Source organism: Sus scrofa, chromosome 7 (genome assembly GCF_054392235.1).
Source record: "Sus scrofa isolate SSC_HxYL_T2T_F1_AM1 chromosome 7, Sscrofa_HxYL_maternal_Yorkshire_Landrace_v2.0, whole genome shotgun sequence".
Taxonomy (NCBI): domain Eukaryota; kingdom Metazoa; phylum Chordata; class Mammalia; order Artiodactyla; family Suidae; genus Sus; species Sus scrofa.
This window is the reverse complement of record NC_139389.1, coordinates 60,747,399-60,773,568: the sequence shown is the minus strand read 5'-3', so window position 1 is coordinate 60,773,568 and position 26,170 is coordinate 60,747,399. Positions and strand designations below refer to the sequence as shown.

Here is a 26,170-nt window from a genome sequence, read left to right as displayed (position 1 = left end):
AGGTAATATCCAAACTTCTCTTTTGTCCTGGACCGTATCCATCTTTCTTGCCTGTCCTCCCCCTCTTCCTGTTATACACCCCAGACTGCAGACACACTAAACTTCTCACAGTCCTCCAATTATCTGGCCTCCAAACATCTGATCTTTCTGGCTTGGTTGGTACATATACTAAGCACTTAACCTGTCTTGTCGTCCTGAAGAACTCCTCTTTATCCTTCAAGACCTTGTCCCTCCAGGAAGCTCTCTCGGGCCCTTGTCCAGACTTTTATCTTTTATACGTGTGCTTTTACATATGTATCTCTCCCACTTGTTTGTCAGAGTCTTAGATGGGCAGGGCCTTTGTCTTTGTCTGTTTACCCCCAGCACACAGCACAGTGTTTCACGGGGCAACAGATATACTGGTAACAGGATATTAAAATGGGACTCTAGGAGTTCCCATCGTGGCACAGTGGTTAACGAATCTGACTGGGAACCGTGAGGTTGTGGGTTTGATCCCTGGCCTTGCTCAGTGGGTTAAGGATCCGGCGTTGCTGTGAGCTGTGGTGTAGGTTGCAGACATGGCTCAGATCCCGCATTGCTGTGGCTCTGGCGTAGGCTGGCAGCTACAGCTCCGATTGGACCCCTAGCCTGGGAACTTCCATATGCTGCAGGAGCAGCCCTAGAAAAGGCAAAAAGACAAAAAAATAAATAAATAAAAACTTAAATAAAATGGGACTCTAACTCAGCTTGGATGGACCCCCCAAAATGAAGAACAGAATAATCAGTGGTAAGTACTCCCCTATTTCAGGTTGAGAGGCTGGATGACCTACACAGAACTTGCAAAATAGATGACCAAAAACTTTTCTGCGACCTTTAGTGCAACATCAAAGGGTTGGAGCAGAAGATGCTTGAGGCTGCGTCTGCCCAGAGAACTGTCTCTTAATCCTCATTGGAGCTGTCTCCAATCTTTTTATGGCCACACCTGTGGCATACAGAGGTTCCCAGGCTGGAGGTCGAATGGAGCTGCAGCTGCCGGCCTACACAACAGCCACAGCAACGCCAGATCCAAGCCTCACCTGTGATCTACATCACAGCTCACGGCAATGCCAGATCCTTAAACCACTGAGCGAGGCTCAGGATCGAACCCGAATCCTCATGGATCCTAGTCAGGTTTGTTTCCGTTGCACCACAGTGGGAACTTTATTTCCAATGTATCTGCCCCTACTTTAAATCTTCCTTAAGTATTTGGAAGTTCCCGCCTTTAATGGACACCCCTCCCTCAGGCAGTGCGCTAGGACCACCATCGTTTCCCCCACCAGCTGTGAGTGAGTTTTTCATTAGGAGTTTGGTTAGAAAGTGTCACAGTGTGGGAGCAAGTCCTGGGCTAATCCCTGGGAGACCTGGGTCCTTGCTGTTCTCCCGCTGTCCAGTGGGGTGACCCTCTTCCCACGGCTTCCTGATCTGATGCTTCCAGCTCTGGCAGCTGCGGACTCCACCTCAGAGGCCACGAGGTGTCTCTTCTGCCAGCACCAGCTGGACCCCTCTCCCCCTCTTCCCCTCACTTCTGGGAGTGAGAGCCTGAAGCCCCCCCTCAAGGCTGCATCTGTCATCATCTAATTTTACCTGAGTAACACTGGGTTGTGTTGGTTCACGCACTGTTCAAGTGAGGGGCTGATGATGTACCTGGTAAAGCGGGTGTCGCTGGAGAGCAGCTCACTGGCAGGGGCTCTCCTTTCACTTCGTACAACTGTGAGCCCATCTTCAGAAATGGTCAGCCAGGGATGGCAGGTGTGCTCATTCAGGTGAAAGTAGCTGCCTGTGCGGGGAGGAAGCACATGGAGACGACCAGGCAATCACTCCACTGCCTTCTCCACGTTGTGTTCCCCGGGGCTGGGTCTCACCACGTGTGAGCGGCTTAGCTTCCTGTACAAAACACAGACACACACAGACACACACAGACACACACACACACACACAAACACACACACACACGCCTGGACCTTGCATGGTAATGACCCTCGTGCTAGTAATGATGGCAGTTAACACATGTTGAGGGTTACTGTGCGTCTAGTACTGAGCTTGTTTTGCAAGTCTTCTTTCCTCCTTACAAGTACCCAGGTGTTAGTATTTCTGTTTAGTAGAGGAGAAAACTAAGGCACAGGGTGGTTAAGAAGTCAGCTGGCAGATCCTGGAACTCAAATTTGAATCCCCAGCCTCTCTGCTTCCAGAGGCTGCGCTCTTAACTGGGAGGCTGTAAATACCTGCACATGAATAGGAATTTCTAACCTCCTGGTTAAGGGAAATAGGAATTGAAGGAATTCTTAATGATCAATTTGACACAGGTTAAGTAAATGCAACATTCAGTTTTCGGCGGGAGGAGGGGGGAGACAAGGAAGGAAATTGTAACCATCTCCAAATCATGGTTAAAACAAAGCACATCAAAAAATGGTACAGAATAGTTTTTTGTTTGTTTGGGTTTTTTTGTTTTTTGTTTTGTTTTGTTTTTTGCTTTTTCGGGTCGTGCCTGCAGCATATGGAAGTTCCCTGGCTAGGGGTCAAATCAGAGCTGTAGTTACCAGCCTATGCCACAGCCACAGCGAGCCCATATGTGAGCCTTTGTCTGCCACCTTGAGTGAGGCCAGGGATGGAACCTCATGGATACTGATTGGGTTCATTCCTGCTGATCCACAATGGGAACTCCCCGGAATAGATTTAATAAGAAATTTGTTTTTAAAAATCCTTTGTTTAGGAACATGGTAACACCTTCTCCATTATTGTCTCTTGGCCAGTTCCTAGGTTCCCATTCTATCACTTTCATTGCTTCAGACTCCAGTTCAAGCCGCACCATCGAGCTGTTTACATTTATTTCCACAATGCGATGCTCCTGGAAATTTCATTTGCTATTTGAGCTGGCAGGCGAGGGGGAGGCAGGTTCCCACCTTGCAGCTGACAGATGTGGCCCTTGGTGCCTGGTCTCAAGTCCCAAATAAGGACTGTATTTGTATGTATACATATAATGTCTTTTGCTAATTCATGTTCAAGTCTTTTGTAAATACACACTTAACAAATTATTTGAACAAATTTCATAGATGACAATAACCAAGGTTGTTCTCTTTTATTGAAATAGCCAGAATCTGATATTTCAAAACACCAAGTCAGAACAGGAAATCAGAAATGCCAGTCAACCAAAGGAAGGTCCCAGCACAATAAAAAGGAAAAACCTGGGTCATAAACCCAGCACCAACCCCTTCCACCTTAGGCAGCCACGTAACTTATTTTTCCCCATCTGTGTGGAAGGAACGTAAGTGGGTACCAATCACATACCTCTCCTCCTGACACTGGAAATGAAGGCAGATGTCACAGCATCCCTCAGGGAAAGATCTCAGGCAAAGGAACATTGTCCCCTGAGCCCTGGGCCCAGGTTCCTTGCTTCTGCTTCTTACCTGCACGTCACCTAATCAGCTGGCCTGAGTTGGACTCACTCTGTGAGGTGTGGGAAGACCCCCCGGCTTCAGGGCACCCCAGCAAAACTCAGAACCCAGAGCCGTGGTGGTGCCAGGACAGCAGGGGATGCTGAAATGTTTCTGGAGATGTCTCTGCTAACTCAAATTTGGACATAGGATGTGACGATTCTATGACGATAGCAAGTTGGAGGAGGGGCACCCATCAGGGCAGCCAAGACTAAGTTGGGCCTATGAGTGGGGAGATGCTTAGGCTGATGGCGGGAAGATAAGCCACAGCCAAGGGGTCTTCCTGGGAATTTCATAAAGAGCCCGTCCCAGAGGTGATGCTCAGCCTATGTGAAACATGCGGTGTCTGGGCCACCCAGGTTCAGTGCGACAGGCCCTTAGCCCACCAGAAGGGTGTGGAGAGAAACCTTGACTTCTAATGCTTGTTCAGCCACCCAGCTGCTATATGACTTGGGCCTTCAATCTCCCCGCCTATAAAATGGGATCACAGGGTTTGATCACTCCTGAGCCCCTTCCCAGCCTGATTTGCTATGCATTTGTATTGATGAACATTCACTGATTTTCCACTGAAGCCATAGCAGCCCTGAATCTGCCACAAGGTGGTCACTTTGGGCCCAGAGAGTATGCGACGGGGCACAGACCTGTGGTGTGGACCGTAGCGGGCTGGCTCCTAGCACTGGGGCCCCCCACGTTGAGGGCTCGCACGTAGATGATGTAGCTCTGCCGGGGCTGCAGCTGCACCAGGCACTCGCAGGTCGGGATGCCCACAACAGACCTGGCAAGGAGGCAATCCACAGTCATCCTGGGGCTGGGGCAGCCAGGCCCAAGCATCGGCTTCCCTTTCAAAGCTGGGATTATTCTCTTTTCTTTTTTCTTTTTAGGGCTGCATCTGCAGCATATGGAAGTTCCCAGGCTAGGGGTCGAATCTAGGCTGCAGCTGCCAGCCTACGCCACAGCCATAGCAACGCCAGAACCGAGCCACGTCTATGACCTACACCGCAGCTTGCAGCAACAGCAGATCCTTAACCCACTGAGTGAGGCCAGGGATGGAACCCGCGTCCTCATGGATACCAGTCAGGTTCATGACTGCTGAGCCACGACAGGAACTCCAAAGCTGGGATTTTTAACTCCTTCTCGCATCCCTGTCTTCTGATTGCCAGCAGCACAGTAAGGAGTGTGGACCCTCTTAGGGATCCCTCTCACTCAGGCCCATTTTTCTCATTTCCTTGTATCCTTTCTGTCTGTGGCTGTCCCTCCTCCAAGATCCCCACCCTGGGTCCCAGGCACCCAGCACCATGCTTGGCCTATGCCTGATGCTGCATCAGTGGAGGGTGCATGCAATTGAATCCAGTGTGGACTGTCTGGTAGGACCATAACCTCTCTGAGGGCAGGGGCCAGGTACCACTTACCTAAGCACAGCGCTGGGCCCAGAGCAGGCTCTCAGTCCATGCTTATGAACACATGATCTGACTGTTGCTGAGAGGCCCATAGAAGCCCACTGCTGGTAGCTGCCTACTGGGAATAATCCAACTTATTTAAATCACAAGTTCATGGTTGTCACTGTCTGTACTCCTGCAGTTGCCAATCCCATTTCAGTCCAGTGGGAAAGAGAAGCCTTCAGGGTAATGTCCATTTATAGTCTCAACACCCACACCTGGCAAGGCCAGGATGTCCAGGTCACTCTGGGGCTGCAGCTCTAGCCAGAGGGGCACTTGTATATATTCATTCAATAAACATTAACAAAGCACCTTAGGTTCCAGAGACTGTATAGGGAGGCCCTGTGGGAAACTGAAGTGTAGTTCCTGCCCTCCTAGAACTTGCAGTTAGACGTGAAGAGAGGCATTTCTCAAGCTATCACTGGAAGAAATGTAACATGGCAACTATGACAAATTGACAGTGTACTATAGAAGGTACACTATGGGGAGTGGTGTAATTAAAAAAAATTATTTTACTGAAATTTACAATGTTGTGTTGGGAGGTGACTTTTGACCTGAGCTTTGAAGAATGACTAGGAGGTAATGGGATAAAAAGGGAGTAGAGGATTCTCCTACATAGAAGGAGAAGCATGTGCAAAAGCTGGAGGAACTGAAGCATAGAAAGCTGGAGGAACTGAAAAGCAGGACCCGTGTGGTTGGATTGAAAAAGGGAGGGAGAGCTGGTGCGAATGAGCTGGAGAGGCAGAGAGGGGCCAGAGCCTGTGAAGGAATTTTGCCTTTTCTTCAGAGCACTGGGACACTAGGATGAGTTTGTATTAGGAGCATAAGCCCCACCCCAGATCACCTAGGTCACAGACCAGCCTTCTGATAACCTCCATCATGGGTGGTCCCAGGCATCAGGTGCTCCTAAAGTAGCAGCACAAATTGCAAAGGAAGTCCGAGTCATTTGTGAGGCCAGACCCCTGGACTCCATGCCCTGCTCCTGAGCATCTCCAGAGGTAGATAACCAAGGTCAGCCCTGATGTGGCTGTGGACATGGGTTCTACCTGGAACAGATGGGAGTGGGGATGACCAGGTTCCAAGCCTGGCAGTTAGCACAGAAGAATCTGTCTCCCTCAAAGATGACACCAAACCCCTCCTCCTCCGTATCTCCAGAGCTGGGCAGGTACACAGCAGGACAGCCCCTGGCCTTGGTGGTTGGTACTAGCTGCCTGGTTCCCCTTCCACAAGTTTCTATACTGCCGAGTTGTAAATTTTTTTTTTTTTAGTTTTTTTTAGTTTTTTTAATTTTTAGGGCTGCACCTGCAGCATAGAGAAGTTCCCAGGCTAGAGGTCAAATCAGGGTTGCAGCTGCCAGTCTACACCACAGCCACAGCAGTGCAGGATCCGAGCCTCATCTGCAACCTATGCTGCAACTTGTAGCAACACTGGATTCTTAACCCACCGAGCGAGGCCAGGGATCGAACCTGCATCCTCATGGATACTAGTCAGGTTCTTAACCTGCTGAGCCTCAAGGGGAACTCCTGGACTGCCTGGTTGTAAACCAGAAGTACATCCGTGATTCTTCCACTGAACACGGCTGCAGACTCATAGGGTCTGCAGGCTCTTGCGGTCACTGAATCCAGCCCTCTTCTAGCTGTGAGCCCCTCTGGATCTCCACCAACCAGAGAGGAACGTGAGTCCCCAGACAGCCTTCTGCTGTGGACGTGATGTTCTTTGTACATTGAACTCTAATCCCTTTCATTTCTGTCTCCTGCAGTTCTCTTTCCCCCTCACATCTCAGCCAGGTGTGTCTTTGGTTCCTTCAGCACGTGAAGCTCACTCCTGCCCAGGGGCCAAACGTGGCCTCTGCCCGCAGCGCTCCTGCATCCAGTCATCTCAGGCCTCAGTCCTTCCCATTTGGTCAGGTCTCAGTTCAAACATCCACTCAGTCAAAATAAGCCCCATGTCCACCCCATTCCATATTTCATTATGTTTTTCACCCTTCATAATACTGGGTATTTATTTATTTATTTTTGTCTTTTTGCCTTTTCTAGGACCGTTCCCGTGGCACATAGAGGTTCCCAGGCTAGGGGTCTAATCGGAGCTGAAGCTACTGACCTGAACCACAGCCACAGCAACTTGGGATCCGAGCCATGTCTACGACCTACACCACAGTTCACCACAATGCCAGATCCTTAACCCACTGAGCAAGGCCAGGGATCGAACCTGCAACCTCATGGTTCCTAGTTGGATTCGTTAACCACTGAGCCATGATGGGAACTCCCTAATACTGGGTATTTAATGCTTTCGTTTTCTTGGTTTTTGTCTATCCCCCATCACCACTTGACTGTCAGTTCTAGGAGGGCAGGGAATTTGTCTAGTTCACCAGTGCCCAGGCACAACCTATGTGCTCAGTATTTGAATGAATGAGTGATAGTAAACTTGGGCTAAGAAAGTAAGCCTGAGGTTTACCATGTATTCACCTATCCTTGGCTCCTCCATTCACCTTTGATCCTGGCATTCCAGCTATTTCTCATGAAACCAGCTATTTCTCATGAAACCGAGCAACCTCAAAGTAAGGATGCGGGCTGTCACAAATCCTGACCTTCTCTCCAGACTCGACCCATTTCTTAGGGTGTGTCACTGTGTCAAGTGTTGAGGCCTCTCCTTCCCGGCAAGTGCCCCTTGTGACTCACTCAGTTACACCCGAGGCTCCCGGTGCTTCTGCCTGGCTCAGCTCCACTGTGTATGAGTCCACAGGATTCAGGTTCCCAGACTCCCAGCAGATCAGCGCAGCCTCTTCACAGCTCCTTATCTCTCTGCTTTTTATGGTTGGGGGAGAAGGTGCTAAATGCAGAGGAGAGGGAGAGGAGATGAATGGCTCTCCTGTCCATATCCAGTCCTGTGGTCCAGAGCACAGGCTGACATGGCAAGCTGGGAACTCTCTTCCCACAAGAGAGGCAGTGCCATAAAAAGCAAGCTGTGCTAGAGACGGAATACTTGTGTCTCTCCCAAATTCACACGTCGAAACCTATTCCCCAATGTGATCCTATTGGGAGTCCTTGGGAAGTGACTGGGTCATCAGAGTTGAAGGGTTTTTTAAAACTTATTTTTGTCTTTTTAGGGCTGCACCCACAGCATATGGAAGTTCCCAGGCTAGGGGCTAAATCGGAGCTGTAGCCACTGGCCTACACCACAGCCACAGCAATGCCAGATCCTAGCCATGTCTGCAACCTACACCAAAGCTCGCAGCAACGCCGGATCCCCAACCCATTGAGTGAAGCCAGGGATCGAACCCATGTCCTCATGGATACTAGTCAGGTTCTGAATCCACTGAGCCACAACGGGAATTCCTGAAGGGGTTTATTACACAAGAAAACCCAGTGAGCTCCATTGCCCCAGGTAAGAACACAGCAAAGAAAACTGATGACTGACACTGAATCTGCTGGCGCCTTGATCTTGGACTTCCCAGCCTCCAAAGCCATGAGGAATAAAAAAAGTTCTGTTGTTTATGAACCACCCAATCCATAGTATTCTGTTATAGCAGCCTCCACAGACCAAGACACCAGAGAATCTCTTTCAGATCTTCCTGGAGTAGAGGATGGTTGTAAGGGTCAAATGGTACTGTCTGGTGCTTTTTGATATTTTTGAGACCAAAACTATGAGAAAATCTCCCTGTCACATCAAGCATGTAGACGCGTTGTATTAAATGAAAGAAGAAATATGAAATTCTTCCTGCTCTTCCAAGTAAAATCAAGAGCCCTGCCACAGCAAGAAAGCCACAACTCCTGTGTCCCCTTTCCTGAAGGTCCTGCTACAGAAACAAGTGGCCCCATTACCTGTCATGTACACTGCACGCTCACTGGCGGGGCTGAGGCCAGCCCTGTTCCGAGCTGTGACCCAAAATTCATACTGGGTATTTGGCACAAGGTTTGTCACTGAGCAATATGTTTCTTTGATGGTCATCGTAAACTCTAGGGGAAAAAAAAGACAAGAATTCAATCCTAAAATAGGCCAACTGGCTCCAAGTTCGTTGTGGTGTAATCTCTTATCCTCTTCATCGATTGAAGACCTGGCCACAAATTCCTCCCACCCCTGCACACATGTCCCTCTGCAATGTGACTTTGCAAAGCCTTCCACTGAGAGGTTTGGTTTTTCTCACTATCCCTCGAGGCTGGGTTTAACCACCTGACTTGCTTCTGCGAGGGGACAAGAGCAAACGTGGTGCAAGCAGAGATTTGGGAAGTGCTGGTGCAAAGGGGCTTGTTCGCTTCCTGCCAGGAATGCTTCCACTTCCATGTGAACCTGCCTGAGCCAGCCTCTCGAAAGATGAGATCACAGGGACAGAGGCCCCAGCCATTGCAGCTGAGGCCCCAGGCATAAATGCAAGGCCATCCTAGCCCATCCAGCCTCACTCAAGCTGGCACAGACCAGAACTGTCCATCCAACTCAAAGAATTATAAGAAATGATTAATGTCATTTTAAAAACTGAAACATAGTAGATTTATAATATTATATTCATTTCAGATGTACAACATAGTGATTCAATATTTTTATAGATTGTACTCCACTTAAAGTTTTTGATATTGTTAAAGTTATTGCTATTGATAAAGTTAAGATATTGGCTATATTCCTTGTACTGTACAATATAGCCTTGTAGCTAATTTATTATATACCTAGTAGTTTGTACCTATTTTTGTATGTGTGTGTACTTTTTAGGGCTGCACCTGCAGCATATGGATATTCCCAGGCTAGAGGTCAAATCGGAGCTACAGCTGTGTCTGTGACCTATACCACCTCTCATGGCAACGCCAGATCCCCAATCCACCGAGTAAGGCCAGGGATCGAACCCTCATCCTCAGGAATACTAGTTGGATTCGTTACCACTGCGTCACAATGGGAACTCCAGTAGTTTGTACCTCTTAATACCCTACCTCATCTTGCCCCTCCCAAAAAATGAATGAAAGTGAGTATTTGTCAATTTTAGCTGAAATATTGTATATATGTGTGGGTTTGGGAGTGGTATTGTCACACAGCAAAAGCTAACTGATATACCTCCAAACATCCCCAGACTCTTTAGCTTAAAAAGGCAGTGACAAGTCATTAATTCACCCTCTGATATTAGTTTCTTTATAACAAAATTGGTCCATTGAAAAGATCTTTATCAATCAGCAGGACATAGCCCCAACACAGTGGCCCCTTCTGCAGAGAGTGTCAACAGGGTTGATTTATGGCAAAAACTGAGTAATCAGATCTGATTTTTTTGGTCCCCAACTCCCTTTCCAAATCTCCTCATTTTCCTCCATGCTCTCTGTAGTCCTTATTCTGACCACCCTTGCTCTTCTTCGTCCTTAAACTTACTCTTACTTTTCTCAAGGATTCCCCTTCCTTCCTAGTTCCTGGGCAAAACCATCCTCACCGTCAGTGCTCAGAACCCTTCACCTGCACGACCTGGTATAACAAGAAGAGCTCTGGGCAAGAAGCCTGCAGACCTGATTCTCATCCTGCTTCTGCCATAACTCATGGTGTCCGTACGGACAGCTCATTTTGCTCCAGGTCCCAGTTTCCTCAGCCATAAAAATGGAGATTTCAAAGTCCCCTTCTAGCAATCTCACCCTGACCCCATGAACACAGGACAGTCCTACCAGGTTGGCCCCATCCCTGACTCCTTGAGGTGCCTGGCAGGGGCTCCTCTGCCATCTGACCCTCCCTTCTCAACAGGAGACTGGCTCATCTATGATGGGGGTGGGGAGAGGCAGCCACCCCAGCTCTAACCCCATGCCCTCCAGCTCCATTGCCATGGGAAGAGGATGGGCCGAGAGCTGCCCACACTGGGGGCAGGGGGCCATTCCCAGGAGCTGGCTCCATCTGGGAATGTGGATCAGATCCATAGTAGCCCTTCCAGGCTACAGAGCCCCACCTCATCCTGCATGAGGGTCTGAAGACTAACTCTCCAGTTTCTCCCAACACAGGGTTGCTGTGAGTAGATCCAGCCTGGCCTCACACCCAGGACCAGCTATAACCCAGCCAGTCTAGCTGGGCCTCTTCAAGGATGGGGTGTCCTCACCCTTCCTGCACACGGTGTGCAGCCAGACACTCATCCCCAGGACCCCTCTGGCCGGGTGGGTGTAGACACACTCCACACATCTCAGCATGGCCTTGTGGGTGGTCCTCTCCAGTTAGGTCCCAACTTGCCTTTCTGGCCCTTGCTGCTATGCTCTGCTCCTGCATCCCATCCCTGGGTAGTTCCCAGGTTGTGACAGCTCCAAGGGGCAAGGTATACAGATCCACCTTCCCAACTACCTGGAAGGCGGGCCCCTGGCCTCTGAGGGAACACGATTCTGTTTATTCTGTTCCTGGCAGAGCCTCACCTGCTTGGTCCTTCTCAGGTGAGCTGTCCCGCACTGGCCGGTAGGACAGTTGATAGCTCTCCACGGTGTCATCGGAGTATAGGCTCCAGCACACTCGGACCGAGGAACCTGTGGCGGAGTTGGGGGCCTGTGGGTTTATCACTGGAGCAGAAGGAGCTAGACAAGGAAAAGGGAGAAGAGGAAGAACAACTGAGAACCCTTAAGTAGAGATATGGGATGGGAATGGCCCTTTTTACAGGGCAACGGATCCCTCCACAGGCTTTGGAGATGGACGAGGCAGCTCAGGGTGAAGGGATGGGACAGCCAGACCTCCCAAGCATGAGCCTCAAGCAACAACCGGTGTGTCCATTCCTGCTTTGACCAATCCACACAAGCTCGGGGAGATGGGATTGGTGACAGTGCCTCAGGCTGAGGTGTGGTTCACAAGTCCTGCCCTAGGTATGGTCCTCTGACCCTCCCACACCATCTGAAGAGGCAGGACAGCCAGGACCACAGTACTGCTGCCCAGGGCTCTGGAGTGAACAAAGGAGTGAAAGAAGCCTTCGGCAGGATGCTCCACGTCCTCTGGGGGACCCGTCCAACAACTGCCTCCTTCACTAGACAAGAATCATATCTCTCCTTGACGAGACAAGATTGAGTCTGACCAAGGTGCGCTTTTTATTATTTTTTTAGTATTGTTTTTAATTAAGTTGCGCTTTTTAGACCCAACTGCTTGAGAGTCCATCTACTGACTAAATTCTTTTCTTTTCTGTAAGTTAATACTTCTGCCTTCTCCATCTCCACACAGACTCACACACAACTGAGAAGCACTCCTTGTCTTTTCTCCATAGTTCTCCCATGGCAGCACCTCCCTCCATCCCAGGCTTTTAAGAACATCCTTAGTTTCAAATCCTGAGATTGTTCTGTCCAGGGAAGACTTAAACTTAAAGGAATGTATCAGCCTTTCCTGGCTGGTTAGGGGCTAGAAGACCTTCACATGACAAAGGTGAGAAGAAGAGAAAGAGTCTATATCCCCAAATGACAGAGTTCAGGAGGCACAGAAGAGACTCGTCCATATCCTGCAAAGAACAGCCCCACCAGAGGATGCAGAAAGAAAAGGGGTGGCTCCATATACAGGAGGGAACTGGTCTGCATGGGAGCTGGACACAGGCGGGTGAGGAAACAACTCCATGCTTCTCTGACTTGGGTGACAGTCCCTTTCTTTCCAAATGACTAGGCCTGATTATTTAGACAGCACCATTCCTAGACCATCCAAAGGACATCATCGCTCAATGAAATCTCCCCTTGACCCACTGAGTCTATGAATGTCCTCCAAGAGGAGTTCCCATTGTGGCTCAGCAGAAACGAATCTGACTAGCATCCATGAGGATGCAGGTTCGCTCCCTGGCCTCGCTCAGTGGGTTAAGGATTGGTGTTGCTGTGAGCTGTGGTGTAGGTCTCAGATACGGTTTGGATCCGGATCCTGTGTTGCTGTGGCTGTGGTGTTAAGTCAGTGGCTATAGCTCTGATGTGACCCCTAGCCTGGGAACCTCCATATGCCTCAGGTGCAGCTCTTAAAAGACACACACATACACACACATACACAAAAGAATGTCCTTCAAGATTTATGATTAAGGTATGGTACATATTGGTAAAAATCTAGAAACATCTTAGCACCTAACAGTTGAGGACGAAATAAACAGGTATGTAGCCATAAAAATGATGTTGTGGAAGAATTTGTCAGTGTGAGAAAATATTCATCACAACTATTTGCTAAAAAAAAAAGCAGATTACAAAACAAGATGATTCTGTTTTTACTTTAAAAAACATATGTGTGAAGGAAAAACCTAAAATGATATGTAAAACATTGTTCATAATGTGGCTGGGTGTTGGTGAGAAAGGGAAGATGAGCAGTCCAAAAAAAGTTGGATACTAGCAAACAAAGTTAAAATACCAAAACCAAAAAAAGTTGAATTCTAGCGTTATTCTTAGAAATAAGATTTTTACGAGCTACCTGGCACCATGTGATGTGTTGTACATCTATTACCTTATTTATTTCTCACCATGTCCCCATGAGTCATTATTATGTCCATTTTATAGACAAGGAAACCAAAGTTCAGAGAGGTTTGGTAAGTTGTCCAGAGTCACACAGCTAGGAAGTAGCAGGGTGGGGATTCTCACCAGCTCCATGAGATTCCAAAGCCCATCTCTTAACCCTATACTAAACACAGCCACCCTAGGAGGAACATAAATATAACATTCAGGGAAATAAAATTCAGGATACTTGCTTTGAGTAAACTAGGCTTCTTGGAGCCAGATGTTGGTACCCTGGAGAGGGAGGGCAGACATTTACCCCTGGAAAGGTCAGCTCTGTTCTCACCCTAACAAGCCACAAAGATGAAAATACGAAGCCCATGAAGCTGAGGGGGGAAATGCTTGTTTCTAAACCTTTATGATTTTTTTTTCTTTTCTTTCTTTTTTTTTTTTTTTTTTTTTTTTTGGCCATCAAAGTTTCTCTTTTAAAGCTCAAGGAAACCCGTGTGAAGTATGCACACTGAAAATATACACAGGTGGTGGGGAGTTCCTGTCGTGGCACAGTGGCAACGAATCCGAGTAGGAACCATGAGGTTGGGTGTTCAATCCCTGCCCTTGCTCAATGGGTTAAGAATCCGGCATTGCTGTTGCCATTGCCGTGAGCTGTGGTGTAGGTCGAAGACTCAGCTTGGATCTGGGGTTGCTGGGCCTGTGGTGTAGGCTGGCGGCTACAGCAATGATTGGACCCCTAGCCTGGCAACCTCCATATGCTGCGGGTGTGGCCCTAAAAAGCGGAAAAAAAAAAAAAAAAGATATGCAGGTGGGTATCACTGGTGAGATATGCACCTGGGATGGTGTTAAGAGAGTCCATCAGCTGCTCCACATCAGAAAAGTCCAAAGTCTGGTCGTCGAAGTCAGGCTGCGTCGAGATCTCAACATCTGTTTTTGTTTTCAGGAATTTTCCGAGTCTGTGGGTGTAAAAAGACACACTGACAAGAATGGAGGGGCACTCTCCTGAGGGGTCACTAGTGTAATGCAAAGAGGGCCTCTTGGCCGAAGTTTGATTTCCTCATTCTTTTTTTTTTTTTTTTTTTTTTTTTTTGTCTTTTTTGTGTTTTTCTTGAGCCGCTCTTGTGGCATATGGAGGTTCCCAGGCTAGGGGTGGAATCAGAGCTGTAGCAGCCGGCCTACACCACAGCCACAGCAACGCAAGATCTGAGCCGAGTCTGCAACCTACACCACAGCTCACGGCAACGCCAGATCCTTTAACCCACTGAGCAAGGGCAGGGATTGAACCCACAACCTCATGGTTCCTAGTCGGATTCGTTAACCACTGCGCCATGACGGGAACCCCCTGATTTCCTCATTCTAACATGCTGCGGGCTGCCTTCTGGCTTCGGCTTCAGTGACTGACCTACAACATCAGCATCGGGCATCGGGCAGGGTTGGTTTACGACTCTGAGGAGAGGAGGATGGTCATGTCAGAGGGTGGGGGTTGGGAGATGTGTGCCAGTGAGCCAAAAATCCATAACCCCTGGAAGATCTGCAGATGCTGACCTGGAAGCTCCGTCCCCCAACACCACCCCAGGCACCAAAGACATGCAGCCTCTCTGGGGCTCCCTCTCTGTGTGGCCAAGTGCTCAAGTTTTTTTTTTTTTTTTTTTTTTTTTTGTCTTTTTTTTTTTTTTGATATTTCTTGGGCCGCTCCCGCGGCATATGGAGGTTCCCAGGCTAGGGGTCCAATCGGAGCTGTAGCCACCGGCCTACGCCAGAGCCACAGCAACGTGGGATCCGAGCCGCGTCTGCAACCTACACCACAGCTCACGGCAACGCCGGATCGTCAACCCACTGAGCAAGGGCAGGGATCGAACCCGAAACCTCAAGGTTCTTAGTCGGATTCCTTAACCACTGCGCCACGACGGGAACTCCCAAGTGCTCAAGTTGATGACTGGGGCTCTGGGTCTTCTGCACCTGCTCCTGGCTGTCACAGGGTTTGTAAATAGCAGGAGAAGAATTTGAAACCATGTCTGTCTTGCCAAAGCCCACGCTCTCAACCCTTACATGATCAAGCTTCAGTCTTTGTGTTGCTTTAGAGACACTGTCTTATTTTATGTCCACAAAGCTATCCCTGTTTGTAGATGAGGAAGGAGAGTCCTAGACTGGTTGGACTTGCCCAAGGTCATGGGCGTAGCAGGATTTGAACTCCTCTGACTCTATAACATCTATAACATGCTTTCCATAGCACACTGTCTGGGTCCTGGCTCAGCTGGGGGACACTCTGTGGGTCTCTGTTTCTCTTGGTGAAAGGAGGGGTTCAGGAGGTCTGCCCTGGGCTTGCAGGCTGGGCCTTGCCATGCACCCCCTGCCAGCTCAGAGATTTTGAGATTTGGTACTAGAGGGTCCTTATGATCCCACAGTGTCATTCCAAAGCCAGTGCTATTTATTCCCTTTTTTTTTTTTTTTTTTTTTTTTGGCTTTTGAGGGCCAGCCCCAGGCTAGCGGTTGAATCAGAGCCACAGCTGCTGGCCTACACCGCAGCCACAGAAACACTGGATTCAAGCCGCATCTGAGACCTACACCACAGCTCACGGCAATGCCAGATCCTTAACCCACTGAGCGAGGCCAGGGATCAAACCCACATCCTCATGGATACTAGTCAGGTTCGTTACTGCTAAGCCACATCGGGAACTCCTACTCATGAGGCACAAAAGCTGAAACTGGGAACCTGTAACCAAGCAGAATTGAATCTATTTGGATATCTAGAAGTAAAAGGAGCAGAAAAAGAAAATACATGTCAGAACAAAAGTATTACCTGTCAGCCATGGCCACAGCATCCTGAAAAAACAGAAGGGACAAAATATTAAATTGACTCAGGAAATAAATTTCTCAAGCTATAGAATAAACATATTTAATGGAAATTGGGAAAAGAAAAAAGAAATCAGCCATGTCTCACCCCTAACAAAAACCACTCTTATGTCACCTGTGGGGCTGCTCCTGTGTTACTGCTTTTCCGTTACCATTAGGTAAAACTTGCCAGGTTACAAATGGTCTTTGGGTCATCAGCCTGAATCGTTCATCGAATGGGACCTCCATCATTGACTGTTGGATATTGTGGTTGTTTCTAGTTTCTCACCATCATAAATTACAGAGAAAACATCTTCACATCTGTCACCTTCTCCACAGTCTGGATGGTGTCTCTGAGCTAGAGTGATATTGTGGAACCCCTGGTTCAAAAAGTCTGAGTATGGAGGGCTTTAGCGATGTCTGCCAACCTGCAGTCCAGTTCCCAAGCATGGCAGGAAGGACGTGCTGCTGGGCTTTGAGGGACCTCTACGGGCGTGGCCCACATCAAAGCTGCATGCGGCAATTTAGGCAGCTCTGGAGGCTGAAGGCCCCTCCCTTACATCCCAGACACCACTACTGCCCCCTCATTCCTATGGGACCGTATGGAAGAAGGAGGCCCCAGCTCTCATAGAGGTTGAAATTCCCACAGTCTGGCTGCATGGGAACGTGGGGTCAAATGGAAAGTGGATTTCAAAGAAATCACGAGATGGACTTATTTTGCATGTCTGAACTTATGAAGCAAGATCTGTAACTGCTGCACTTGTAGCTGGAAAGAGGAGGTGCCTTTTTAGCCTGGACAACTTTCTCCCCAGAGCTCCGAGATGGCCAGAAAAGTCTCAGAGCACTGTGTTTGCCCTACTCCAGGATGAGGGGACAGATGCCTGGGTAACAAAGAGCTGGTGCTATCTGAGCAGTGGTGGAGGGAAGGGTCAGCTGTGCATGAGCCTGCTCGACCACTCAGGGCAAAGCTGTGCAGAGAGATGCATGTGGAATCATCGTGATACATCCAGTGGAGTCAAAGGGATGCTGATGGTAAAAGCCAATTCCAACACCTCCAGACAGAGAGGGAACAACCTAACCTACTCTGGCCACAACCATCATTTCAGTTCATTATTTCATTTCACTTTGTTACTGACCTTTTTTCTTTTTTCTTTTTTGGGGGCTTGGGAGGCTGCCCCACAGCATATGGACTTCCCAGTCGAGGGATCACATCCAAGCTGCAGCTGCGACCTATGCTGCAGCTATGGCAATGCCAGATCGTTTAACCCACTGTGCCAGGCCAGGGATCGAACCTGCGTCCTGGTGCTGCAGAGACGCTCTGATCCCTTTGTACCACAGTGGGAACTCCTTGCTACTGACCTTTATGAAATCAACCTTCTCTTCGTGACACATCTCCTCTATTGTTTCCATTAGTTCTTTGCAGGTATCAAGATTTTCTCCACAGCTGACCAGCTGTCCATACAAGGCTTCTAGCTTCTCTTTCTTTTTCTCCCCTAGAGCTTGTATTTTTTCTTCGTATTTTTGAGCAAGTGTTTCCAAGATCTCATTGTAATGTGACTCAAAGTTTTGTTCTTGTCTTCCAAAATTCTCCTGCAAGATAGTCAACCTCAGCCATCATTTCAGTGTATGAATGTTCACGACAGAGTCATTTGGGGACATGAAAATGTGCCTCTCCAGAGACGTTTTAGTCCCTCCCTGTTGTCCTATCATCTCTTTCCAGGATGCCGAGGTGGATGAAGGGGGAGCTAGGACCAGGAGTCTCCAGCTAGACCCTCAAGGATAATCTTAACAAAAAGTACTGCTTTCTCTGCTGGCAGCATTTTGCAAGCCTCTTCCTCATACCCCACCCACCTCTGTTTTAACCACCTTCCATCACCATGACAACTGCCCAGGAAGATTGTCAGTGGTGGTGAGTCAGCCTGCCAGTGGGAGCTTGGACCTTAACATGGAGAAGTTTGCCCTGGGAGATTCCCACCTATCTTTCCCTGTCAACATCTCATGACACTCACTACTTCCACTCCCTCATGCTCATATTATACAAACAATAGGATCATGCAGCTCCTTATATAAAACTAGAAAAAGATGCAGGAAGGGGAATAAACGTTGTGACCAGGTAGCACTGCCTAATAGATGAGAAAAGGCAGGAAGGCAGAGGGAGGGTTGTGACAGTACTTAATCTTGGAACGCAGTGGATGAGACACATTAATCAAAGCAGATCAACTCCTGGCTGCCCTTAATAAGATTGAAAGCCCAGGAGAGCTCTGCAGTTTCTTTCTCTGTCTCTCTCTGTCTCTCTCTCTCTACATGTATATATACACAGCCTTTTAGGGCTGCACCCATGGCATATAGAGATTCCCAGGCTAGGGGTCAAATTGGAGCTACAGCTGCTGGCCTACACCACAGCTCACAGCAATGCCAGATCCTTAACCCACTGCGTGAGGCCAGGGATTGAACCTGCAATCTCATGGTTCCTAGTCGGATTCGCTTCCGCTGCACCACAACGGGAACTCCTGAGGGTTCTGACTGATGTCACCCTTATCAGATAACAGAGACATTTCCGAAGAAGTGGTTCTTATCAATCATTCAAGAAGTATTTACTGAGCACCTACTGTGTGTATAAGACTTGCACAGAATGGTGGAAGAAAGGGAAAAGCAGCAGATGCCCCCCAGGGTAGAGTTTACGAGGAAGAGCTCAGAGTCCTCACTGAGGGTGGAGGTGCTCTGAGCTGAGAGCGAGCTGGCAGTACTGAGCAAGGGAGTTGTCTACTTACCCTTCTACCTCCATCCGCCTGTGCTTAGACATGGAAGGGTTTGACCTTCCTCTGCCTTCCATAGGGAATTAGTGCAATAGTTCTCCTCCCTTTTAAGATTGGGGGTGGGGAGTTCCCATTATGGCTCAGTGGTTAACAAACCCGAATAGTACCCATGAGGACGTGGGTTCCATCCCTGGCCTTGCTCAATGGGTTGAGGATCCAGCATTGCCATGAGGTATGGCACAGGTAACAGACACGGCTCAGATCCTGCATTGCTGTGGCTGTGGCATAGGCCAGGGGCTGTATCTCCAATTCGACCTCTAGCCTGGGAACCTCCATATGCCATGGGTGCGGCCCTAAAAAGACAAAAGACAAAAAAAAGTTAGAAGGTTGGGATGGGGAGGAAAGTCTAGCTTCAGGGGAAAGGGGCCCAGGGCTCCGTGAGGTGCTCCGGTTGATACACCCCAAGGCTGCCTTCATAGAAGTAGAGCATCCCTGTGAAGAGAGGGGACACAGGAAGTCCTATGGTCCTTAGTCCTGGTCTGTCCATCTGGATGGCTAGGTTGAGTGCTGGCAGTGCACACACAGCAGTGTATACACTTCCTGGGCACACCCAGGGAATGTGTTTGGTGCCAGCACAGAAACATTATTATTATTATTTTTTTTTTTTGTCTTTTTGCTATTTCTTGGGCCACTCCAGCGGCATATGGAAGTTCCCAGGCTAGGAGTCTAATCAGAGCTGTAGCTGCCAGCCTACGCCAGAGCCACAGCAACTCGGGACCCAAGCCGCGTCTGCAACCTACATCACAGTTTACAGCAATGCTGGATCCTTAACCCACTGAGCAAGGGCAGGGACCAAACCTGCAACCTCATGGTTCCTAGTCGGATTCGTTAACCACTGCGCCATGACGGGAACTCCACAGAAACATTATTAATCTTGGAAGAAATAGGTAAAGAAAGGAAAAGAACACTTAGTCATAACAGCCTGGGTGTCTTGCAATGCCTTAATAGGCTGGCCATGAAAGAGTCCAACCTTATAGCAGGAATGGGGATATAAAGACATCGAAGACTCAGCCTCCCCAGGAGAGCTGACAGTTCATTAGGGAATGTTGCCATAGGTATACGCCCACCATGCTACGGGAGGGCAGAAAGAAGGGTGAGGGGAGAGGGGCAGTACTGACTCGATACATTCCAAGAAAACAGATTCTCTAACTGGTGCCAGACACAGCTGCTGACCCCACCCCCGATGGAAATGACATGTGTGTCTGACAGCGTCGTCAGGTGTGCTCTTACCTCCACAGTGATGAAAACCTCCTCCAAGTGACTTGCAAAATTTTCCATCTCAATAATCTGCTTTTCCAGTTTGTACATGTTTTTGTGAATTTCGTCCTATTAAACAAAGGATCCCAAGAAGGCATTAATGCTCTGTCTTTTCTCTCTCTCTTTTGTAGAAGGCATTTTATTTTTATTTTTATTTTTTTGCTTTTTAGGGCTGCACCCACAGCATATGAGGGTTCCCAGCCTAGTGGTCGAATTGGAGCTACAGCTGCTGGCATATGCCACAGCCACAGCAACAAAGGATCTGAGCCATGTATGTGACCTACACCACAGCTCATGGCAACGCCCGATCCTTAACCCACTGAGCAAGGCCAGGGATAGAACCCGCAACCTCATGGTTTCTAGTTGGATTCGTTTCCCCTGAGCCACAATGGGAACTACAGTGGAAGGCATTTTAGATTCATATCCTCCCTACACCCTTGAGATAGAAATGCAATATCAAGAGCAAGAAGAACTAAGGAGATCTATTTACCTTGGCGCTTTCCAGTGCTTTATGGAGTGGGGTTACCTCATGTTCCTTGTGTTCATCAGAAACCTCCAAAGCTCTGACTGGTGTTTTGCAGGTGACACAGAAGACATCCGCAGCTTCATCCTCGTCTTCCTCCTCTGGGATGACGTAGCATTCATACTCCTCACTGGCACGGCCATGGGTATACCTATAGGCTTCCCGCAAGTCCTGGCACTGGTCCGCCGAGCCCCAGCCCCCCAAGCCCAGGTCCTCTGCATTAGCCTCCTCCCCGCTAAGTCTCCAGTCTCTCTGCTCCCTGGCTGCTTCTCTCCCCGTCATCCCATAAGGAGGATACTCTGAAACCTCTATTCTGGGCATGCTTTCGTCAACGAATGCATCGCCTAATTCATGATCATCTTCAAGTCCGTAAAGATGGACAAGTTCATCCACTTCTTCTTCAAGGTCTCTCGGAGCCTTCCCTTTCACGGCTGCTCTTGGTTCGTTGGTCATTTCAGCCTGGACTACCTCTCTTCGCATCCGAGCGTTTCCTTCCGGGAAGATCTGCAGTCTGTCTTCAGAGTCGTACAGATCCACGTGATAAAAGTGGAAATCCTTAGGAGCAGCGGGCCTGCCCAGCCCCGGGGCCTCACCTGCTTCCTCTTCCATCGTGGCTCTGGATGCTCGGGGCAGCCCCTCTGCACAGGAAGGTTTCTTTTTGGACAGTTATTAATAGATATCCTGGGTCCTAGAACAGAAAACCCCATTTCTGAGGTCAGTGCACTAGATGGTTATTAGATTGGGCTCAACTCATCCACAATTTTTTAGAAAAAAAAAATCATCCAAGCATCTTAGTTGTAGTTTCACTTTAAGTGATCTATAAAGAAAGATTTGTTTTTGAAGCTCCCGTTGTGGCTCAGTGGTAATGAACCTGACTAGGATCTATGAGGACGCAGGTTCAGTCCCTGGCCTTGCACAGTGGGTTATGGATCCGGCGTTGTGAGCTATAGTGTAGGTCACAGATGCAGCTTGGATTCCAAGTTGCCGTGGCTATGTTGTAGGCCAGCAGCTATAGCTCCGAAACGACCCCTAGCCTGGGAACTTCCATATGCCGAGAGTGTGGCCCTAAAAAAGACAAAAATTAAATAAATAAATAAATAAATAAAGGAGTTCCCATCGTGGCTCAGTGGTTAATGAATCCAGCTAGGAACAGTGGGGTTGTGGGTTTGATCCCTGGCCTTGCTCAGTGGGTTAAGGATCCGGCGTTGCCGTGAGCTGTGGTGTAGGTCGCAGATGTGGCTCAGATCCTGAGTTGCTGTGGCTGTGGTGGAGGCCAGTAGCTACAGCTACGATTAGACCCCTAGCCTGGGAACTTCCATATGCCAAGGGAGCAGCCCTAGAAAAGGCAAAAAGACAAATAAATAAATAAATAGGTTTTTTTTTTTATGGGTGGACAGGCTTCCTAAGCGTCAAAGAGGAGAAATTACGGAAAAAAAAAATCTGTAAATTGATTTCACTAACAAACAACTCCTATGTACTTAAAAAACCTAAAAATCTCCAAAAGCCAAATAATGGGCTTGTCTCAGGCAATTATTAATAAGCAAATTATATAAATTAATTGAAAAGAAGAAATCTCAATAGATTACTGAGCAATGACAAGTCACAAAATAATTTCTTTTGCATGTAATATTACCTGTATAAAAACATTTGGAAAATAATTCATCTTTATGAGTAAAAGATTACAAATAAGTAGATGCCATTTTGCCTCTTGATGCCCAAGGCTAGGTAAGCCTCCAGGGAAGTAAGTACTCTTAACGTGTTGTTGGTTAGAATGTACATGGCCCCACCTTTCCAGAGAGAAGATTTGGCAGTATGGATCAAAAGCCTTAAAAACATTTGCACTCTTTTTTTTTCTTTTTAAATGGCTGCACCGGTGGCATATGGAAGTTCCCAGGCCAGGGACTGAATCCAGGCTTGGGCTGCAGCTGTGACCCAAGCCACAGCTCGGCAATGCTGGATCCTTTAGCCCACTTCTCAGGGCCGGGGATCAAACCTGAACCTCTGCAGCAACCCGAATTGCTGCTCAGATTCTTTACTCACTGCACCACGGGGGGAACACCTACACTCTTTAACCTAAGAGTCCTCTTCTAGGACCCTAAGGGAAAAAAAATCTCAAATATGGTGGAAAAAGTTATTTGTATATAAAATGTCCACCACAAAATGTTTTATATTAGCCCCCCAAAATTGTAAAGCCCTGATGATTAGGAGAACGGTTAAGGAAACTGTGATATGTACACTCTATAAAATATAATGTAGCCTTTAAAATATCAGGCAGAGCCAATGATAATTTGGAAAAATTCCAATATGACATTAAGTAAAATAAACTGAATACTCATTATATATAGACTACGATGTCTACTATTTTAATGGAGACACATAAAATCTAGAAAGAAATAATAAGTATCAGTAAATACATTATTAGTATTTATACTAATATAACACTTGCCCTGTGCTTTTTCTGTGATAAGCAGTTTATATACTTTCTTCTCTGGGTAGGCGCTGCTATTATTCCCATTTTACAGATGAGGATACAGAGGCTCAGAGACAGTATCTTGTACAAGGCCATGTGGCTGGTAAGTTGTTGAACTGGGATTTGAACCTTAGTGTGTGTGGTGGCCGTGAGACTGTGCCTCGCAGATACCCAAGGAAGGGAGGCATAACTGGCCAGGGGGTTCGGCTGCACTCTGAAAGCCACTGTCAGCTTTGCCTGGAGGATGTGCTTCCCGTGGGCATTTCCCATCAACGACAAAGTGTAGCAGGGACACTAGGGCAGATTCATTTCTGACTGACACCAAACTACTCCGACGCCAGATTTTCCAAACCTTTCTTAGAATACGTGGCAGTCTAGGATGATTGCTCCAAACCTTCCTTCCTTTTCTCCTTTGCTCAGGGTCAGACTTGCATCATGGTGTGACAGCTCTCTCAGCCTTTCCCTTCTTCCTCTCCTTTTTATCTTACACAAGTGTCTCTCCTAATAAAATTACTGCATATCTAATTCCATTTGGTACCTGTTTCTTGGAGCACCTTAGCAGTCTATTGGACTACTAAATCCTGGCTTGCCTCTTGGCACAGAACTGCCATTATATTATTTTTTTGTATAATTTTACTGATGCATAAGGCATGTTACACACAATTCACTTGTTTAAAATGTATAATTCAATAGTGTTCAATATAGTTACGAAAATGAGCTGTGATCACCACAATCAATTTTAGACAGTCATTTTCATCACCTCAAAAAGAAACTCTGCATCTGTTAGCTATCACCACCCACATTCTCTCTTTTCTACAAGCTCTAAGGCACTACTAATCTATTTTCTGTCTCTACTGAGTTTCCTGTTTGGACATTTCCTATAAGGGAAATTGTATGATATGTGGTCTTTCGTGACTGGCTTTGTTCTTAGCCAGTGTTTTCAGGGTTCATACAGGTTGTAGCATATGTCAGTACTTCATTTCTTCTTAGGGCTGAATAATACTTCATTGCAGGGACAATTCATATTTTGTTTATCCATTTATCAATTGATTTGTATTGTTTTCCACTTCGTTTGGGTTGATTTCACCCTTTGGCCATTATAAATAATGTTGTTAAAATATTTGTATACATATATATTTCATCTCTCTTGGGTATATACCTAGGAGTGGGATTTCTGGGTCAAATGATAACTCTGTGGTTAACACTTGCTGGGGTATAACTTTCTGAGGAATTGCCAAATTGTTTCCCAAAGTGGCTGTACCATTTAATATTCCTACCAGCATTGTATAAAGGCTCTGATTTCTCCACATCCCTGTCAATACTTGTTATCATATGATTTTAAAATTATAGGCATACTAGTAGATATGAAATGGTATCTGTCTCATTGTTTTTGTTTTTGTTTTTGTTTTGTTTTTAGGGATGCACCCATGGTATATGGATGTTCTTAGGCTAGGGGCTGAATGGGCGCTGCAGCTGCCAGCCTTGCCACAGCCACAGCAATGCCAGATATGAGCCACGTCTGCAACCGGCACCACAGCTCACGGCAACACCAGATCCTTAACCCACTGAGTGGAGCCAGGGATCAAACCTGTATCCTCATGGATCCTAGTTGGGTTTGTTACTGCTAAGCCACAATGGGAACTCCTCATTGTAGTTTCAATTTGCGTTTCCCTGATGAACAATTATGTCAGGTACTTTTTTCATGTATTTATTGGCCATTTAAATATCTTCTTTTGAAAAATGTCTGTTCACATACTTTCAGTTGGGTTATTTGTAAGATTTCTTTATGCATTATAATGGAGACTAGTCCATTATCAAATAAATGATTTGCAAATATTTTTCCCATACTATAGGTTGTCTTTTCACTTTCTTTTTCTCTCTTTATGGCTGCACCTACTGCATATGGAAGTTCCCAGGCTAAGGGTCAAAATGGAGCTGCAGCTGCAGGCCTGCACCACAGCCACAGCAACACCACAGGTTGCAGCAATACCAGATCCTTAACCCACTGAACAAGGCCAGGGATTGAACCCGAATCCTCATGGAGACTATGTCAGGGTCTTAACCTGCTGAGCCACAATGGGAACTCCTGTCTTTTCACTTTAATGATGATGTCCCATGAAGCACATTTTTAATTTTGATAAAATATGATTTACCTATGTTTTCTTTTATTGCTTATACTTTTGGTGTCATATTTAAGAATCCATTGCCAACACTAAGTTTAAACCATCCTTGCATTCCTGGGATAAAGCCCACTTTGTCATGATGTAAAATTTTTTTATATGCTACTGGATTCAGTAACATACAGTGTCAGTAGACAACAAATACATTGTCTCAGCCTAAAAACTACTTTTTCCCCTTTTGCTATCATTCTCTCCTTCCTTTTTCTTCACATTTGGGCTTCTCCAAAGGGTAGCAGTTAAACTACTGATGTTCAGACGGCATATGTACACAAAGACTTTGGAAGGGATACATGGCCATGAACAATTTTAAGAGTATCAGTTTCCAGGAGTTCCCGTTGTTGTTCAGTGGAAATGAAACTGACTAGTATCCATGAGAATATGAGTTCAATCCCTGGCCTCTCTCAGAGGGTTAAGGATCTGGCATCAGTCTAAGCTAAGGTGTAGGTGGCAGATGTGGCTCGGATCTGGTGTTGCTATGGTTGTGGTGTTGGCTGGTGTCTGTGGTTCAAATTCAACCCCTAACCTGGGAATCTCCATATGCTGCAGGTGTGGCCCTTAAAAAAAAAGAGAGAGAGAGAGAAAGAGAAACAAGAAATATAGTAGGGATTCCTAGGGGATTCAAGGGACCAATTGCATTAAGACAGGGTATGGAGAGGCCTAGATTCTGCTTGCCAACTGGAGGTTTGTCTGAATTGAGGCATCAACATCAGCAGGCTGCAAAGCTACACAGCCTCAGCCTGGGCGGACAGAAAAGGCTGGTTCAAAAAGAACATCCTTCCAAAGAGTAACAGTAACAAAAAGAGAATGAGTTTTAGAGGAACACAAAGCA

General features: G+C 47.2%; 1 protein-coding gene across 2 annotated transcripts in view; it reads right to left on the bottom strand.

The window, feature by feature from the left end:
• FSD2 (fibronectin type III and SPRY domain containing 2) overlaps positions 1 to 26,170 on the bottom strand; it is a 49,633-nt gene that overhangs the window by 6,843 nt on the left and 16,620 nt on the right. For both annotated transcript variants that reach the window (XM_021098895.2, XM_084968518.1), the window contains exons 2-11: positions 20,659 to 21,379; positions 20,142 to 20,237; positions 17,455 to 17,685; positions 16,064 to 16,086; positions 14,098 to 14,219; positions 11,239 to 11,394; positions 8,707 to 8,841; positions 7,564 to 7,714; positions 4,091 to 4,224; positions 1,663 to 1,795 (exon numbers count right to left, since the gene is read on the bottom strand). In XM_021098895.2, the coding sequence (XP_020954554.1) occupies positions 1,663 to 1,795; positions 4,091 to 4,224; positions 7,564 to 7,714; positions 8,707 to 8,841; positions 11,239 to 11,394; positions 14,098 to 14,219; positions 16,064 to 16,086; positions 17,455 to 17,685; positions 20,142 to 20,237; positions 20,659 to 21,300 (1,823 nt within the window). In that variant the 5' untranslated portion in view covers positions 21,301 to 21,379. The remainder of the gene's footprint in view (positions 1 to 1,662; positions 1,796 to 4,090; positions 4,225 to 7,563; positions 7,715 to 8,706; positions 8,842 to 11,238; positions 11,395 to 14,097; positions 14,220 to 16,063; positions 16,087 to 17,454; positions 17,686 to 20,141; positions 20,238 to 20,658; positions 21,380 to 26,170) is intronic.